General features: G+C 53.4%; 2 protein-coding genes across 2 annotated transcripts; one reads left to right on the top strand and one right to left on the bottom strand.

The window, feature by feature from the left end:
* Window positions 1–1947: 1947 nt before the first annotated feature.
* Window positions 1948–8026, bottom strand: FRS3 (fibroblast growth factor receptor substrate 3). The gene is made up of 5 exons (XM_007936262.2): window positions 7961–8026; window positions 6360–6546; window positions 4097–4258; window positions 3148–3305; window positions 1948–2859 (listed from the first exon to the last, which is right to left on the bottom strand). The coding sequence occupies exons 1-5, from the start codon at window positions 8024–8026 to the stop codon at window positions 1948–1950; spliced, it is 1485 nt and encodes a 494-aa protein (XP_007934453.1).
* Window positions 8027–12791: 4765 nt separating this feature from the next.
* Window positions 12792–17754, top strand: PRICKLE4 (prickle planar cell polarity protein 4). The gene is given in 7 exon segments (XM_007936317.1): window positions 12792–12829; window positions 14050–14193; window positions 14684–14791; window positions 15432–15569; window positions 15836–16039; window positions 16720–16936; window positions 17390–17754. Coding segments are annotated over 6 exon segments (1164 nt in total). The 5' UTR covers window positions 12792–12829; window positions 14050–14061.
* The last annotated feature ends 445 nt before the right edge of the window (window positions 17755–18199 follow it).

The raw sequence follows: 18199 nt of genomic DNA, 5'->3' as shown, positions 1-18199 counted from the left end.
AGCTGAGGTCTGCTCCTGGCACAGCCATACCTGGCCCCATCTCAGCCTTCCCATTTGGAGGGACCACTGCTCCTGACTGTGGAGGCCAGTTGGATGTGCAGGAGTCATGTGGGAGGAGGACATCAGAATGTGGAACTGAGCTGCCTGTGTAAGCTGCAGAGTTTGTGGCATTTCCTCAAGGTAGTGTGGGAAAAATTGCAATGAATCTGATTGCAGTGAGGGATCCCTCTGGCCCAGAGATCAAAAGAAAGAAAAGGGGAGAAGGATTTGGTGCCAGCTTTTGGGTTCTGGCAAGTGCACCCTGAAACCTTGCTGGCCCCCAGAGGAAGGGCCTTTCTCACGGGTTTTGGCCATTCTTGGTCGACCATTTCCCTGAGAGTCCACACCCAACGCCAGGAAGTCCTGGAGGCTGTTCAGTCCTAACGCCACTCAGGGAAGGTTGGCCGTTGAGTTGAGGCCCCAGCAATGACATCCTGGACAGCAGGAGATGCGGAGGAAGGTATAGGCCCACCCCAGCTTGTTTAGTGGTGAGGAGGAGGGCAGGTCAGTTTGCTCCACAGTGCTGGGTGCTAGGCACAGACAGGGACTAGAAAGAAGGCTTTCCCCTAAATCTTGGATAAACCTCCCTCCTGCTCGTCACCTGGGTCCTGAATGACTTATCATAGAAATTAGAGTTCCTTTAGATTAACTAAGGTTTGAGACAGAAATGGAGGCTTGGAGGGAGATAGGCTAGAGGAGGAAGAGGAAAGAGGAACCTCAGGACAGGGAGAGGGAGCACCACAGCAAAACGCCTGGGCAGAACCTGGGCCCCCAACATGTCCTGCCATGTGGCCCTGCGAGGCCCTCCCCGTTGCAGTAGAGGAGGCACTCCACGAATGGAGGCTTGGGGGTTAGTTCTCTGGTGAAGTCACATTTTGCAAGCCAGATCACCTAGCTATACCTTACATTGTATGCTCTTTCCTCTTCTATCCTGGGGCTTTTAATAAAGTCCTGTTTAAAGGATCTAGCTTTGACCTAGCTGTGCTGGGGACCCCAATGCGGAATCCAGGATTCACCTTTGGGCCAGAGTTAAAGAAGAGCAGTTCCCCACAGGCCCACCAGGTGGCAGAGAGGAGAATTAGTGATGGATTCCAGCAAGGATGATCTTGTGGACCACTCCTACTGCCCCCACTGCCCACCTCAGAGAATCAGGGTTTTATTTCATTAGAGTGACTTTTCTTACAGGTCCCTTTTCTGCATCTAGGACTCCAGCTGTCCTATTTGTCACTTTATTTCCATAAAGCATCCATCCCTGGTAACTTTAAGCTTTGGGCCAGGGCCTCCTGGAGGAGAAAAAGCAATGGACACAGAGCTGTCACAAAAGCCAGAACCACCTCAAATCCCAGAATGACCCCAACATCTGTTGGGCCTTCCCTGCTCCTACCATAGAGCCCTGCCAGACATAAGAAGACGACATCATCCGCTGAGCCAGAATTTAAAAATAATTATAATATTAATAATAAATATGTTAAATTACATTTAAAACAATAAATAGAAAAATAAACTGATAAATAAAATCAACAGGTACAAAATGTTTCAATATTTCAACCAAAAAAAAAAAAAACCAACAAAAACACACAGACAGACAGACAGACAGACAGACAAGACAAGACATAGTAGGAGAGTGGACATTAAGGGGAAGGTGCTAAATGCAACTGTGGGAACCTTTTCACAGTTTTCGTCTTGGCTCCCTCCTCGCCTGGCTACCCTCTTCTCTCCCCAACTTGGAGACCAGGAGACTTAATGGCTGATATCTTTGGGGACTCCAACCAGCACAGGGAAGCATCTGTCCCACCTCAATGCTCTTCTGCAAAGCAACCCTGAACCCTGGGGGGTGGTTCAGAAGACAGGAGCGTGAGGCGGAGGTGGGACGAGGCGGAGCGGAGGGTGGTGAGGACTGGGCTGTCCCTACAGAGGCAGGTCGGTGCTGTTGTGCCGGGTTTTCCTGGAGGTGCCATCGTCTCGGGGCAGAGCCCTCTGCAGGTTAGACATGGCCACAGTCTTTTTGAGGTCAATCACGGCATAGGAGTCTGAGCTGCGGGCAGGGTGTGTGGTAGACACGGGGGTGTGGGGGACCGAGGGGTTCTGGGGCCCCTTGGGGTGGTCACCACCCCAGCCCTTCAGCTCCACCTGGATGTAGTTGAGCTGCCTTGGGGGCTCAGGGCCTGGCCGGCGAAAATCGAAGTTGAAGACTCGTGGGGACCCGCGGCGGCGGGTCAGTGGCACAGGGAAGCTGCCGTGGCTGCGGGTGGTGGCCCGGGTGCTGGTGGGCTTCTGCAGTGGGGTCTCGTCCTCCTCACAATCAGGGAAGCCATTGGAGGAGGGTGTGAGCCCATCCCTTGAGTCTCCATCATCCCCAGCCTCCTGCCCCAGCTGCTGGGCTTGGCTCTCCCACACGGGGGGCAGGGAGGGCAGGTTCTCATAGTGCAGCAGGGCGGCTCGGCGGTGGGCAAGGGCATTCCAGCCCGGCTCTTCTGGGCTCAGTCTCCAGCCGGCCCCCCGCCACAGCCCCCCGTTGATATTCTCATAGGTGCATTTGGGCTGGGCAGGGCATTCGGTAGGGCCCTCGTTGTTGTTGTGGTGGGGAGGGTCATGCAGGCCGGGGCAGAGGCCCTGGCATTTTGTCACATGCCGCCGAGAAGGGGTTGGGCCCAACACGAACTTCACCTGGCCTGGCTGTAAGAAGACTTGTGGGTCCCGCTGGTCTGGGCCCCGGGCCTGTGAGGGTAAGGGTACCTGCCCCTCAGGCAGGGGCTGCAGGCAGTGCCGACTCCTGCGGTGGTCATCATCACTGGCGGGTGTGTTGACATAGGTGTGGGACTGGCGAAAAGTCCAGATGAAACAAGATGATGCAAGGGCAGGGAGGGGGGAGAACAGAAGAGACTGATGAGAGAACAGAAGACAGCGAAGGACAGCGAAGGACAGCTAGTTTTCTGCTGCTCCTGGTCCTCCAATCCTTCCAGGAAGCCACCTCCCTTTCTCGGGACAGGAATGGACCCTATCAACATTCTCCCCTTCCCCATGACCCTTACAAGGAAGGCAGCCATATTTCCTGAGCCCCACCTTCACCCAGCCCAGCGGGACAGGGCAGGGCAGCTGCTTGCTTACCTGCTCATCTGGGGCAATTAGGGCATGGGTGGACTCTTCCCCAAGCGAGGGATGTCGCAGGCTGCCTGTTGAGGGGCGCCGCGGAGCTGAGAACCGCAGGCCCTCACCTGGACAGCCAGGGAAGCCATTGGAAAAGCTGGAGACGGTGTAGCCTAGAGCTGAGCACAGAGAAGGCAAGCCCAGGTGAGGTGCACTTAAGGTACCTGACAGCCACTTGCAACCATGTGTGTGGCATCCTGGGACTCCTCCAATCAGAGGCCTTCAAGGTGGGTGATGGACTGGCAGCCCTCCATTATCCTTCACCTTCTCTCTGCTCTTCAAACCATGTTCTTCCCCTTAAAGCTTGGCATGAATACCATCTTCTCTATTACGTCTTTATCTGAGACATCTGATGCATACCGGTTGTTCACAGGACTGCCCTTTTGCCTCATTTCTAGCTCTGCCAGTGGGCTCCAAAGAAGCTCCTCAGAAGCATGGACTATGTTTTCTAGTTCTTCTGTCCCCCACCGGCCAGCCCCCAGAGTACAGAACTCAGAGCAGAGGCTAAGCAACGAATACACAGATACTATGTGAACCTCTCCAGAAGATGGTCATGGCCAGTGAAATGTACACCAGCAGCCATAAAGGTATGTGGGTATGACCCATCAGACCAAAGGAAGGAAGCAAAGATGCTCCAGACTGCTGTTTCCATGGAAACCTATCTTCCTGTCTACTCCCAACCATCCATCGATATAAGGTCCAGGCCTTCACAGCTTGAGTCACCTGAACAGCCTAGCCCGGGAGTTACCGGCTTCAACAGTGGTTCTAATGATGGACAACTGTCCTAAAGGGTCTGCTCACCCCCCATCGCCTTGCCTGCCCACTGGACTCTCACACCCCTGAGACTTGTGCTTCCTGAGTGTGTACATGTGCGTGTGTACTGAGGTGCCAAGGGTGGGGGTCTACTCACTGTTGGGAGGCTGGGGGGCCCGAGGGAGGTCAAGATCTGCAGGGTGGCTGTTGCGGGTGATGATGACAGGCTCTTCCATCACATTGATGCTGTTGCACTGCATCAGATCCTGAAGGAGGTTGAAGATTTCCTCGGCCCGGGAACACTTGAATGCAAATATCCCTGAAAAATGAGAGGAGGAAGTGAGACCCCTCTCATCCTGTGTCCAGAAGGCCTGGACCCAAGGAACTCAACAGATGCACAAACGCAGGAAATGTCTCTGAACTCCAGTCTCTCCTCCTCATGAGCACTCCTCCCAGTTACACCTCAGAGTTCCAGGGCTACTGGGGGAGCCGAGCCCAAGGGCCCTGCCCCTCACCTGCATTATCCATTGCCATTGTCTTCAGAACCAATACTCAGCTATATTCCCTCTGAGGCTAAATCATTTTAACATGAATGTGTCTGTGGAAGGGTGAGGGGAAGAGAAGAAAAAAGGCAAACAGAAAAGGGCAGAACTAGCTGAGTGACCATTCCAGCCCCACAAGCTGCCTCCATCTTCCTCAGCCCCCTAGCCCTGCATGCAAAAAAGTGAGCTCCACCCAGGGCCCTAATGCTTAGCCCAGTCCTTGACCTCTTGGAGCTTCAACTGTAGTACAGAGAGGAAGAAAGGGTGGGCAGACTAGCAAAAGGACAATGTGGCAAGGCAACCGTGTGGCTCCTCAATGCAGCCACCCCTAGAGCCCCTCACTCTGACGTAGCTCCTCAAAGTCCCTGGTGACAGTAGGACTGGGTACCGGTGACTCAGGAGAGCCCAAGATGCTCTTGGGGTGTTGGGCCAGCATGGGATTCTGCATGCTCCCCTGCAACAGTGGGAGCTGGTAGTGGAGGTGGATACTTGTGGTATGCATGTGCACCTGTCCACAACAAAGAGAAATACAACCAAGCTAGAAGCAGGAACAGGATGTGAAAAAATACACGGGAAGGAAAAAGGCAATCCCAGCAAGACATGTCAAGGGCTAGGAAAAGCTGGGAAAGCCTGGAGTGTTCAGAGAGCCTGTGTTGGGACCTGCAGTCCCTGGATGGTACAAACAGTAATGCACTTGTCTGTTAACCCAAAGGGTGGAGTTTTGAGATTACCAGAAAAAAGGCCTGGTGATCTACTTCCCAAAAACCTCAGCCAGTGAAAACCCTATGGAGCACCGTTCTACCCTGACACACATGGGGTCTCCATGAGTCAGAACTGACTCCACGGCAACTGGCTTTGGTTGGTGGTGGGGTCTAGGGCAGCCTCTCTGGGATTCCAAGTGTGGCTCCAACAGCACCAGGAGCAGGGAAGCCTTCTTCCTCCCCCTGCTCACCCAGCATGAATTACCTCTGTCTCATAAGCTCCAAGGGATAAGATGCATGGAGGGGGAGGGTCCACCAGCATCCACACCCCCCAGAGACTCTGTTTTGTTGGCAGCCTCGTCACAAAAGCTGGCTCATTCCACCTCTGCATATCCAGTCCCAAACTGCACTTAACACAACCCCATGCAGGATTCCTTTGGCAGAGCTTATCTCTAGAGCCTAGAAGCAGCCCAGACCGTGCCACCCCTTAAAAAGCCATGGCTGGCTCTAGCCTTGACCTCATTGAACAACCCTACCACTCCCTGACTTCTGGCTGTAGAGAGAGAGAAAGGAGGGAGAGGATACTTCACACCCCACTGCCCACAGGTGAAAGAAGACAAAGATTAACCTCGTGAGGGTTAATCTGTATAGAAGAGACCTAAGAGTTCTGCCTCCTCAAATCTCTCATCTCCTAGCCACTCAGCCCCACAGCAATCAGAGCCTTCTACCAGACTTTTCATTATTCACAGGGCCCAGGGTGTCTGACTTCTATTTAGAGGGCAAAAGGGACACTTGAAACTGGAGTAAGAGAGGGAGGAGGAGTCCCTTGCTTTTGCCTGGCAGGAGCCTGCCTGGGAGCACTGGCCCTTTCCCACAAGCTGTGCAATAAACACCAAGTGCAAAGGGACCCAGGCGAGAGCTGCAGTGACTGAAGAGTAAAAGCAGTGGCCTGGGAATCCACTTAGATCTGCAATTGACATGCTGTGTACCTTTGATCAAGACCCCTCTCCTCTTGGGCAACAGCTGCCAAGTCCAAGGGCTGGGTTTGATGTTAAGGCCCTTTCTCCAATTCCATAATAGACTTCACCACAGTCTGCTGAGCTGTGTCTTCCAGCCCCAGTACCTACTCCAGGTACACAAGCCCCTATCCGAGGGTAGGGCAGCCGGTGGTACTCACCCTGGCCCGTCTGACACCGGCGGCCACTCTCAAAGGAGAAGAGGTTAGAGTCATAGCCATAGCGGCGCAGGCAGAGGTAGGGCCAGCGGACAGCCTCACGCCGATGCAGGTGCAGCACCAGCTCGCTCTGTGTCAGCTCCATGACCCCAGAGCCCAGTTCCACCCCTTCGTCATCCACATTCGTCACCTAAGGGGACAGTGGGTCAATGGCTGAGTCTAACGAGTTAGAGTCAGGGTTATTAATGCATGGAGGGCTGGAGCTGGGGGACTACGAGTCTCACCTGGCCATGCCACAGACTCTACTGAAGGCCACGTGATTACTAGGGAATGTGCAACGCAGTGCCAACAACCAACTGCAGTTCCCTGGGCAAATCCCTTCTCACTGGGCCTCAGTTTTCCTCATTTGAGCAGTAAGGGGAGGAATAATTAAATGACCTTCAAGGTCCAATAGTTAGATGACCTCAGATGGTCCAAGGCTTAGTACCCAAGGACCAGACTCCAATAGAGAAAAGGGTTCAGCTATAAATTCAAAATCTTAAGACCTTAGGCGTTATCAAGCCCAAGTCAGAGCAGAGATAAAGACCTTCCCACTGCATGTTCTCGCTGAAGGCGCCCTCTTCTGGCAGGCAAGAAAACCTCTGCCTTGACATGCCATGGTGTGAAGAAGGGGCTCCCCCTACTGAAAGGTAAGAGGTGTATGGGGGAGAGGGATGCAGAAGTCTATTGCACTTGGCCTTAACTTCCCAAAGCAAACAGCAAACACATATACAATATTTAACATATGCCAAACCTTAGTGTAAGTACTTTCCATATATTAACTCACAAATGGACCCTAGGAAAGACAAGAGTCAGGTCTTGAGGCCAGGCCTTTCTGCTCCAGACCTTCTGAAGCTCAAACTCTGGGGTTTCCCAAGATCAGTATGGAAGAAAGTGGAGATCCGCAGTGCAACGAAAGGGTGTGTTACATTTTTGGTGAGCCTCTGGCACGGTGGACCACTTTCTCCCCACCTCCCCAGCCATAACTCCTACCATTCACGCTTTACATATACTAACAAATTTAGACCTTTGTTGTCTTCTCCCAAAAAGTTATAGGTAAAGTTACAGAGGAGTCCCTGGGAGGTGAGATGGTTAACGCGCTTGGCTGCTAACTGAAAGGTTAGAGGTTAGAGTCCATCCAGAGGCATTTCAGAGGAAAAGTCTGGCAATCTACTTTCAAAAAATCAGCCACTGTAAAGTCATGGAACACAGTTTTACTCTGACACACATGGGATCACCATGAGGTAGAGTCAACTCAAAGGCAGCTGGTTTAATTGGTTTACATTACAGAGATACACTGATAGGAATGAACACGTAGAACCACATTTTGTTACCATACTACAGCATTTCTTCATTCTTGGTAGTACCAAGAGCTGCAAAATAATGGTGGCCTGGGCCTCTATTCTTCAGGCCATCTCAGAGGCCCAGACTCAGAAAGTCATGAATGAGCTTACAATGTAAGCATGCCACTTCACCTCCTCTAAAGAAGCTGACGCAACTCAACTGCATGGTCTATGCCCAGGAGGCCAAATGGAACACATGGACGAAGAGAGAGCTGTGGGTACCTTGAACTTGGTGGGGTGGTTGTCTGGGATGCTATCTCTGTTCAGGCAGCTGCAGCAGCTCCCCATGGTGTCAGAAAAGCCAGCCTACCCTAAGGAAAAACATAAGGTTCAGGCATGTCATCAAGGACCACTCCAAAAAGTCTGCTCTGGGGAATTCCAACAGAACCACCTCACTGTGATCATCTGCTCTGTCCAAGGGGCTGTTACGACACAGTCATTTTCCCAAGGAATTCACTCCCTGAATTCAGGGCCAGACACACATTGGATAAATATAAATTCAGGTTAGAATGTATTAAGGATTAGCATCGAGGGAAGGACAAAGAGAGCTTCTCAGAGGTCACGTTTGATTTGGACTTTGAGAAGTATGTAGGATTTGACCCATGGAGGCTTGCATGTTGCTATGATGCTAAACAGGTTTCAGCCGCATTTTCAGACTGTAACAGATTAGGAAAAAAGGCCTGGTGATCTACTTTGAAAAATCAGCCCATGAACACCCTATGGATCACAATAGTCTGATTGGCAAGTGACCATGGGGATGGTGCAGGAATGAGCAGAGCTCAATTGTGCAGGGAGTTTCCATGAGTTAGCGGGGCTGACTTGATGGCAGCTAACAATAACAACAGCGACAGGGAAGGGAAACCTGAGCAGCAGGAAAGGCATGGATCAAAGTAAGGATCCAGAAGAAGTGATTTGTATCAGGAGTTAGGTGCCAGCCTGGGGCTCCCACCCAGATTCAGCAAAGATACTATAACCTGGAACTCAGACCTTATACTTGTACTTATCTCCTTTTTAACTCCACCCATTACACACCATGCAAGTTCACTCTTCTCCTCCCTCATCACCTTCCCAACATCTACCTCAAATTTATCTTTCTGAGATTCTGTTTGAATGACCACTACATTATGGTCACAAAGACACAGTCCTAACTAAGATTGAACATTTAAAACAGAGCATGATTTTTGGAACTGACTGGGTATGCCTTATTAAAAAGAAAAATACTGGGTTTGCTCCCTTTTGTCTGAAGGGGAGACCAGAGGCCTTACTATTTGTTTTTTCCTCCTAGGATTATGGTACTTGGATTATATGACAACAGTCAAGCCTGTGCCAAGGACTGAGCGGTCCTATCCAGCCTGGAGTGACCTAAGGGAAGAAGCAAACATATAGACTGACACCAACCAGAACTTAAGGGGTTGCAACCAGATCCAAGAAGTGAGTCTGAGTTGGTGATCCTTCTAGAACTCCTTGAATGAGCCATACCTTCCATTTCTCCTAACGTGGGAAATTCCAGAAAACTAGCTTCTATACACAGCTCTTACCTCATCCAGGCCATTGAGAAGCTGCCCATGGGAGGGGCATGGGGAAGGACCCCCACTTTATTCTCCCTGTCCTTGGTGGGGCGTCATGGCAAGCAGTCTGCCGAGAAGTGACCTGGATCCCTCTGGGACACACCTAGGGCTCACCTAGTATAGGAGACAGACACCACAGGTTAGTGGAACCCTTCCATCTTCACCCCTGTTAATAAAGTTAACAGTGGGATACACATACCACTGAAGAGCAAGAGGTCAAGGTCAAGGGGACCACCCTCTAAGCTCCAGGGGCCCTGAGACTAGCATCAGTGAGTTTGAAGTCTGACCCAGCCCAAGACCTTTTAGGTTACCTCTAGCCGCCCTTTGAATCCTGTTAAAACCAATACCCAAAACACCATTCAATCTTTGCAGAGAACTCTGACTTTAAAAGAGCTTTCTCAAAATGACAGATGTGTTGGAAAAAGTCCTGGTTTAAGATTCAGGAAACCATTACTCTAGTCTGTGTTGTTGCTACTAAGTATCCCAAGAGACTGTCAAGTCAATCCCCAACATGCACCCCTCTTACTTCAAGGCCTTAGTTTTGATATATGAAACACCTGTAAACCATGAAGCTTCTAGCCTTAGGTAACTTCTGAAGTTAAGTGAATAGGATAAGTGTCAGTAAAAGTGCCATTTTCCTTTCAGGACAAGCTCCTTCAATCTTGTATTTGGGAGCATGGTAGACTTCCTGTTTCTCAAGGGCTGAAGAAGAGGGAAAGGAAAAAAAAAAAAAAAAACCCACCGCCGTCGAGTCAATTGACTCATAGCGACCCTCACTGGATTTCCCAGGCGGTAAATCTTTATGGAAGTAGATTGCTCTGTCTTCCTTCCCTGGAGTAGCTGATGGGTTTGAACTGCCAGCCTTCTGGTTAGCAGTCAATGCCTTAGGCACTGCGCCACCAGAAGGGGTGGAAATTTTAATATAATGGTAACAATAAACCAAAATTTCAGGGCATCTGAGTCCCAGGCAGACATGTTGACAAGCTGGACCCTGGAAACCCTTGAAATCCTACCCACCTGCTCTGACCAAACAGTATCAGCTCTCAGGGCCCCTTCCACCAGGCACTGTTGGACAATTTCCCAGGAAAAGGGCCCCCCACCTTCTTGGTATGGTTTCTTCTACGGAAGGAGGAAGCGGGCTGAGCAAAGTGCACATAGTCTAAAGGCAGGTGGTTGGGAAATTTATTGGGGTTTAAGCCACCAACAGTGTGTATGGGGGTGAAACCAAGGACTAACTCCAGGGTGCCTTTTCTGTCCCTCATCTCTAGGATATCCGGACACATCTTCAGCCCCAACGAGAAGGATTACATCAAATGGGATGGGGGGGGGTGGGCTCTGGTCTGGGACAAGTGTGGATTAAGCGCAGGAGTTAAAGAGGGTGAGGGAGACTCAGGATGTATGCAGGGTTTTGGGGGAACGTGGGCAAGATTTTTGGATATGTGCATGGTGTAAGAATTGGGGGTAAGAAGGATCAGAGGAATTTCCGGGTGGTGAAAACACTTGGGGGCATCCAGCAGAGAATGGTGGGCCTGTGGGCATATCGGGGGAATGCGCAGAAGGAGTGAGAGGATTCTGAGGGGTTCCAAGAGGTGCGATGGAGAGCAGGTGTGCCGGGGGCCGGGGGCTGCAGTGATTTTCTGGGCAGTGAGAGGAAGACTTAGGTTGTAGGGTAGTCAGGGGAATTTCTAGACAACGCAAAGGAATGGGGAAGGTGGGGCCGCGCATTACACCCTGGATCCCCGCCCCCAGCCCTGGGGCTCCGCCGCCCACCCGCCCAGGGCTTCCTACGGTGGGAGCGGAGACTGCGGCGCGGCGCGGTCTCAGCGGAGTCGCCTCTTCCCCGCCCCTCGGCGCCCCGACTCACATCGCCCCACGGCCCGGGCGGCGCCGGGCCCCGCTCCCGGGTCCCGTTGCAGCAGCCGCCGCCCGCCCGGAGCTAAGGCTTCCCAGCCCCGCCCCGCCCCGCAGCCGCGGGGTCGGAGGTCACCCGGCAGCACCAACGAGACGCTGCGGGCGGGCGGACCCAAGTGGGGGCGACAGGCAAGCAGCCTAGAAAGTCCCTTTGGAGGACTTTGCAGTCAGGAACAGGGAGCATGCGCAGACGCCAGAGGGCGCTCCCGGCCAGCAGCTGGAGCCTGGCAGGAGAGGGGCGGAGCCTGGGGAAAGGGGCGGAGCGCAAAGGGGCAGACTGGAGTAAGAGGTGTTCTCCCGGGAGCGAGAAAGGGATTGAATTTGTGGGGCAGGGGAGAAAAACAAAAGAGAGGGGAGTGAACTGCAGGGACAAAAGGAGAAAGGACCGGGAGGACCGTCCCAGGAAAAGAGAAGAGGCCCAGTGGGAACAACAGTTTGGGGGGCGGGGAACTTCAGGAAAGGGGCGGGGCTAGGATACCAGAAGGCGTGTCTGGGGGACCTGGTTACAGTCTAGAGTCCGCAGGAAGGCATTTCCATTCAGTGAATGGTCGAAAACCCAATATAAACACGTTTCGGGGTGTCTGCTCCGCGCCCGCGGGGGCCTGGCCCCGGCACTAAGCCCATAGCGCGGGGCCGCGGAGCCTGTACTCTTCCCACCCGAGACCCCGCAAACGCTTTCCCTCCTGTTTGCAACTCCAGGCCCCTCCCCGAACTGCCCCTGTCTTCTAACTCTGGAGGGGTGGGCGGGCCGGGACCGCCCGGGCCGCTGGGGAGGAAGAACCGTGCTACCGGGGCGGGCGCTGAGGCCTCGGGTGGAGACTGGGTGAAGGAACAAACGGCGGGGTCTGCCGAGAACCACCCAGACACCGGCGCGCGATGAAGGTGAGACGCCAGCATAGTCCCTGCCCCCTCCTCTAAACTCTCAGCTGCCATACAGGGAACCCCAGCAGACGCGGGCACCACACTGAGTCCACCGCCCCGGATTGAGCCACTCGAAATTCAAGAAAAACTTCGGGGATATGTCGAGAGAGTAGGGGAGGATACTTGTTGAGGCCGGATATTCCCCTCTCCTCCCTCCCACTGCCCGGAGGAACATTCCTGTTCTCTACCCTAGTGCCCTTGGTTTTTAGGGTTCTGCCCTCCTGCACTGGGGTGGATTGGGGAGGTCGAGCTCCTTAGCCAGGTTACACTGGCGCAGGGACGGAGGAGGGAGTAGAGCCCTGTCTCTTATAGGGGAGAGGGGAATTGTGGAAGTAGGGATATGGCAAGTTAGTAAAGAGGATTCAAGTGTTAGGCGGTGGTAGAGTCAGGTTGCCCTTGGGAGGTGGGGGAATAGAAGGGTGAGAGGAAGAGGACAGATTTCAGGGCATTGTTTATGTGTGAGACAATTTCATGCAAACGAGATCTAATCTGGAAGAGGGCGCAAGTGACTTTCTGGGACTCCGGATGCCTCTCCCTCCCGCCACTCACTAGGCTGGTAAGGGCCGCTTGCTGCCTAGAGCAGCAGAGTGCTGCTAGGGGAAATGGCTACTCCTGTCCCTGAATGACAACAGCCCATCCCAGTCCCCTTCCACAGGAAACCTACTGGAGGGACTGAACAGGAAGGAAGCAGGTGGGTGTGGAGACAGAAGGAGGGAGGGGTGGCACAGGACATCTAAAAGGGAGCTAATGAGGACTCAGGGCTGCCAAGCACTATAGCTGTCATGGTCCAAACGCTGGCCCCAACCCAAAGCTGGAATTTATAGAGGCCAGGGATTTGGTGATGGCCCTTCTTGTGACTGGCCTGTTAGAACCCATCCTAGCTCTCAGAGGCAGCCTTCTCAAAAGCTTTCCTCTATCTTCTATTGTGGCCCTTGGGCAAGTTAATTAACCTCAGTTAGTTTAACTAAAACCTCAAAGAATTGTTGTAAGGTTGTATTATGGGAAATACTAGAATAGTCCCTGGTCCAAAGTAAATGTTACAGAAAAGTTATTATTTTTTAAATTCCAGGGTACTGTTTATCTGCCCAGAGCTCCCCATTCTGCCTGGTTTCATTACCTGTCTCTTCTTTACCTCAGTAGTCTACTCCCCCACCCCTTGCAGATTCTGTGGGTCTATCAGGGCTTAGCCCAGAGGAGAACAGAAGAAATGTGCTTAGAATTACCCAATGAAATTTTTATAGATTGAAGACAGAAGCACAAGATTTTCTTCTGCCCTTGAGTTTATACAGACAAGGAGCTCAGAGAAACACAGGTAAAAGAGGGTAATATTAGGTGCTAGATCTTGGGGGAACCAATTGAACTTACTCCTGAAGCTCAGGGAAAGGAGAGAGTATGGACCAGATACAACGATGACAATGACAATGAGGAAGGTTTCCTGGTGAGGTGGTTCTTTAAGTAGGCCCAAGCCTACAGCAGGAAAAGTGGGGCCCATGTAGGGAGCAGCGAGGAAACAGACTCACTGGAGTGGTGAGTGCAAGATGAGGAATGGTGGGAGTTAAGGCTGGGGAAGTGGGGAGGAAAGGGCCAGCCAACCCCAAGAGTTCACCTGAAAGGCAAAATGCCCTCTCCTTAACTGTGGGCCTCTTGTCCTCCAACTGAATCTTGGGAGACACCAAAATTTGAGCTTCAGAAACTCTACGGCAGAAAGGCCTGGTCTCAAAGACCTGGTTCTGCCACTGATAAGCTGTGTTCACTGTGCTTTGGTTTGGCCATCTGTAAATGGGACAATCCCACCTAATTCACCTGGTTGTGGGAGGACTGAATGAGATGGTAATGCCTGTAAAGCACTTAGCACTACCTGGCACATTTTAAGGGCCCAGTAAACGGGACAATGCAATTGTCATTGCACAGATTTTGCCAACAATGTCAGTGCTGAACTCAGACTGGCCCCACAAAGGGGAAAGCCCCATCCTCAGGGAGCCAGACCCACCAGCCAACTCAGACAGTGACTCAGACCACCTGCCAGAGAAAGACCCAGAGGACATCTCTGCTCAGGTAGTAAAAGCCCCACCTTTTCCTCTGAGACCCACAGATTCTCTATCCCTTGGACCTCCCCTTTCCATCAACTGGGAGGTGGTTCTTTGTGCCCAACCTCTTGTGGCCCTTTTCTCTTTTCAGGAATCCTTATCTATGCAGTCCCCACAAGACATGAGATTTTCAGACTTAATTCACAGAAATGCACCCTCCTAGGGGCTCTGTGTTGTAAAAGCAGATCCAGAGAGGAAGAGGGTAGTTTCAGGCATAAGAAGAGAAGCTGTTGTAGGGGTGTGGGGCCTTCCCAATCTCTCTCAAATCAGACCACAACTGTGGGAGTAGGCCAGCTATCCTTGCTCTCAGCTATCTTGAAGGAGGATCCTCCAAAGGGAGGGAGGGAGGACTTGGAAATTGTTCTAAATTGGAGAATAGATGGCAATGAGGAAGGGAGGAAAGAAGAGGAAGAAAGGGAAACTAGCTTCACTCCTCACCTTCCGCCATGTCTCCTCAGGGTCCTGCGGTTCTGAGCTTGGGGCCCCCTCATCGGGACACCAGCACAGCTCCTAGCTGGCCTGAACTTCGGCTCCTCCTGCAACAGCTCCCTCCACAGGACAGTGATGTGGGTCTCCCTCTTCCCATCTTCCTTCTCTCTCCCTCTTTTAACTTACTGTGGAAAGAACCTTGGTCTAGAAGTCAGGAGACATGGATATAAGCCCACTTTGCCACTAACTGGAGGGAGTCACGCCCCTCCCCAGGCTGTTTCCACATCTACATGATGGGTGAAATAGCATCTGTTCTGCCACCACCACGCTTAGTTGAAGATCAAATGAAGACATGGACATGAACGACTTTGGAAACCAATAATGGCATGTACAAATGTAGAGTGTGATTGTTAAATATTTATTGAACCCCTACATGTGCCCAGCCTAACGACTTACAATTCACTTGGTGGAAGTGTATGAAATAATTGGAAAAAATATCAGAACAGGAAGTGATAATGAACTCTGGCTCACTGAAAGCAAAGACCTAAATATAAGGTGATAGGACTAAGTGCTGTGGGGCTGTCACTATCTGAAGGATAACTATTCCTGGGGGAGGTGACACTCAGATGGACTTCCATGAGCTCTATTCCCCCTTTTGCTCTCCTTCTCAATGCCCTTCTATGTCTCCTGTACCTCCCTGAGGTCTACATCCTTCCAGTCAAACCTCAGTCCTGCCTATGGGGCTTTCCCAGTGATGGCTGAGGCCTGTTTTTGCAGGAGCGCTACTGCCTGGCCCTTGGGGAGGAGGAGCTAGCAGAGCTGCGGCTCTTCTGTGCCCAGCGGAGTCGGGAGGCCCTGGGACAGGGAGTGGCCCGCCTGCTGCCTCCGAAGCTGGAAGGACGCACCTGTGAGAAGGTACTTAGTCTCTCTGCCCCACGCACATTTCCTTTCCTTCATTCCTTGCTCTCTCACTTCGCCAGAAAGGGCACTGGGACTCGGTTGGGGAAGAAAGCTAAGTTTAGGGAAAAAGGAAACCAAGTTTGGAGGTTCTTGCTGGAGTCTGCAGTAGGGGAGAAAATTAAGTTGGGACTGGGACTGGGACAGAGGCAAGGCTGAGGCAGGCAGCCGGGAAGATGAGCAGATGACACGGATCTGACTCACCCAGCGTCCCTGCCTGGCAGTGCAGGCAGCGCCTGAAGCCTGGAGAGTATGGGGTGTTTGCAGCCCACGCTGGGGAGTGACGCTGCTGGCACCGGCCCTGCTTTGCCTGTCAGGCCTGTGGCCAGGCCCTGATAAACCTCATCTACTTCTACCACGATGGGCATCTCTACTGCGGTCGTCATCACGCTGAGCTGCTGCGGCCACGCTGCCCGGCTTGCGACCAGGTACAGCCTCCAAGGTTCAGCCTGGCAGAATGTAAGGGGACACCCTCCTCGGCTGAAGCCTCTCCCAGTACCTCAGAGTGGGGTAGGGAGAACTAGCAACCAGCCTTGCACCGCTGTGTTCCTTATGCTTTGGCTTGAGCTCTGGGGAAGTGGAACCTGCTGCCTTTACTTGCACCCTCCCCCACCTCAAGCAGAGTCCCCCGAATTTTCATGGACTCAGAGAATTTCTCTGGAGCAGAGATTCTGTCCAGCTCATGTGCAAATGCTGGTGTTCAGTGAGGGGAGTGGGACCGACTCATAGCGACCCCTCCTTGGGTTTCCGAGGCAGTATCACTACGGAAGTAGATTGCCCAGTCTTCCTTCCGAGGAGTGGCTGGTGGGTTTGAACCTCCAGCCTTCTGGTTCACAGTCAAATGCCTTAGGCACTAGGCTATCAGAGCTAGGAGCTCCCTTAGCGTTCAGTATAAGAGGCAGCAGAGAGCCCAGGGTTGGAAGTCCAGGTGGCTGTGCCACTTGCTAGCTGCTGGAATCTGGCTAAACCAATCAGCCTTCCTTGCATCCCAGAGTGTTTGGGGAAATAAAATGGCAATCTCTTTAGACGTGTTTTAACTGGGTGTAAGGCGTAGTTATTGGATGAATAAATGACGAATGAATGAACCGTTCCCCTCTTCCTCTCCCAGCTGATCTTCTCCCGGCGCTGCACCGAGGCAGAGGGGCGGCGCTGGCACGAGAACCACTTCTGTTGCCTGGACTGCGCCGGACCCTTGGGTGGGGGACGTTATGCCCTGCCGGGGGGTGGCCCCTGTTGCTCCAGCTGCTTCGAGAACCGCTACTCTGATGCGGACTCGAACCCGACCCGGGCGCTGGAGGGAAAGGCGCCTCTCGCTAAGGGAGAAGGTACAGATCAAAAGGGGAGGGGGCGGCAGCTTGGGCTGGGCTGAGGAGGGGGTTTTCCCAGGTGGGGAACTTCGTCCTGGTCCCACGCCGACCTGTCCCTCCAGCAGCGCCCCAGGCCTCCCACCGCACCCCCCAGACCCGAGCCTCGGGGCCCGCAGCTCTCACCGCGCGTCCCTGGCCAGAGCGCTCCTAGGGTCTCCAGAACCCACCCAGCGCCAAGGTCTGGGCTGCAGTGTAGGACTTTCTCCCCGGCGGGGCACGCGGCCGCCCTATGGTGGGCGGAGGCGGAGAGGGGTGGGGAGTTCTGGAGGGAACTCGTGGCCGCGGCGGCGGCGCGCCTGACCCGGGGGCGGGGCGGGAGGCTGAGCCCAGCCGGTTGCTGGCTGCAGTGGAGCGTCCTGGCGGGAGCACTCGGAACTCTCAGCCCGGCGCTTCTGACCTGGCCCGAAACAGAGGGGATGAAGCTCGACCGCAATGAAGGAGGGGACCGCGCCTCACTGAACGCCGTGGCCAACTCCCAAGCAGGCCTTTTCGCAGCTGCCGCCAACTCCTGCCCGAACACTCAGAGGCGGTGTCTTGGACCCAGCCTTGAGGAAGCGTGCCGAGCTGGGGACCCGAGCTCCGGGTGGACGCAAGGCTACCCGGAGACGCCCTCTGATCCCAAGGAGGACACCCCCTGCCCCACCTGCTCCTCCTCTTCTGACTCCGAACCCGACGACTTTTTCTTAGGCCAGCGCCTTCCGCGGCCAGGAAAGATCCCTGGCAGCCTCCAAGCTGGGGACAGCGACGCCTCCGGAAAGCCGTGCATTATTTGCTAATGGTGCAAGCCAGAGTGTGTGTGGGGAGGCGTGTAAAGCGGGAGATCGAAGCTCTCCTCCCCCAATAAAAATCCTAGACGCAATCCGGAGCGCGCTTGGGAGAGGCGGTGAGGTGACTGACTAGGAGTACTCTCCTTACCCCCGTGCGTTCTATGGCTTTTGATGGAAACCCGGAACCTCATCTGCCCACAGGCCGGGACTGCCTCTTCCCCCAGCATCCTCTTCTTGAGCCAATAAATTCATTCCTCGGAGACCACGTGTGATGGTGACCAGCTGGAGCGAGAGGGAGGTGGAACAAGCTGGGGATGATATAGCTGGGCCGCGCTCCTCCCCTTGCAGAGCTTTTGCACGCGCAGCCCCGGAACACTGTCTCCCGGGCCCAGGCCTGGGGGGCAGCGCCCTCTGCAGGGAAGTAGCTGGCGGAAGTGTTGGGCCGGAAGTTGCA

This window comes from Orycteropus afer, unplaced genomic scaffold (assembly GCF_000298275.1).
Source record: "Orycteropus afer afer isolate SDZICR_OR568_19922 unplaced genomic scaffold, OryAfe1.0 scaffold00034, whole genome shotgun sequence".
Taxonomy (NCBI): domain Eukaryota; kingdom Metazoa; phylum Chordata; class Mammalia; order Tubulidentata; family Orycteropodidae; genus Orycteropus; species Orycteropus afer.
This window is presented reverse-complemented; position numbering and strand designations above follow the sequence as displayed.

Coding starts and splice junctions, on each gene's coding strand:
- FRS3 (XM_007936262.2), bottom strand. CDS start 8,026: ATGGGGAGCTGCTGCAGCTGCCTGAACAGAGATAGCATCCCAGACAAC. Junction 6,547..7,960: donor ACCACCCCACCAAGTTCAAG/GTACCCACAGCT, acceptor CTGTCCCCTTAG/GTGACGAATGTGGATGACGA. Junction 2,860..3,147: donor TAATTGCCCCAGATGAGCAG/GTAAGCAAGCAG, acceptor ACTTTTCGCCAG/TCCCACACCTATGTCAACAC.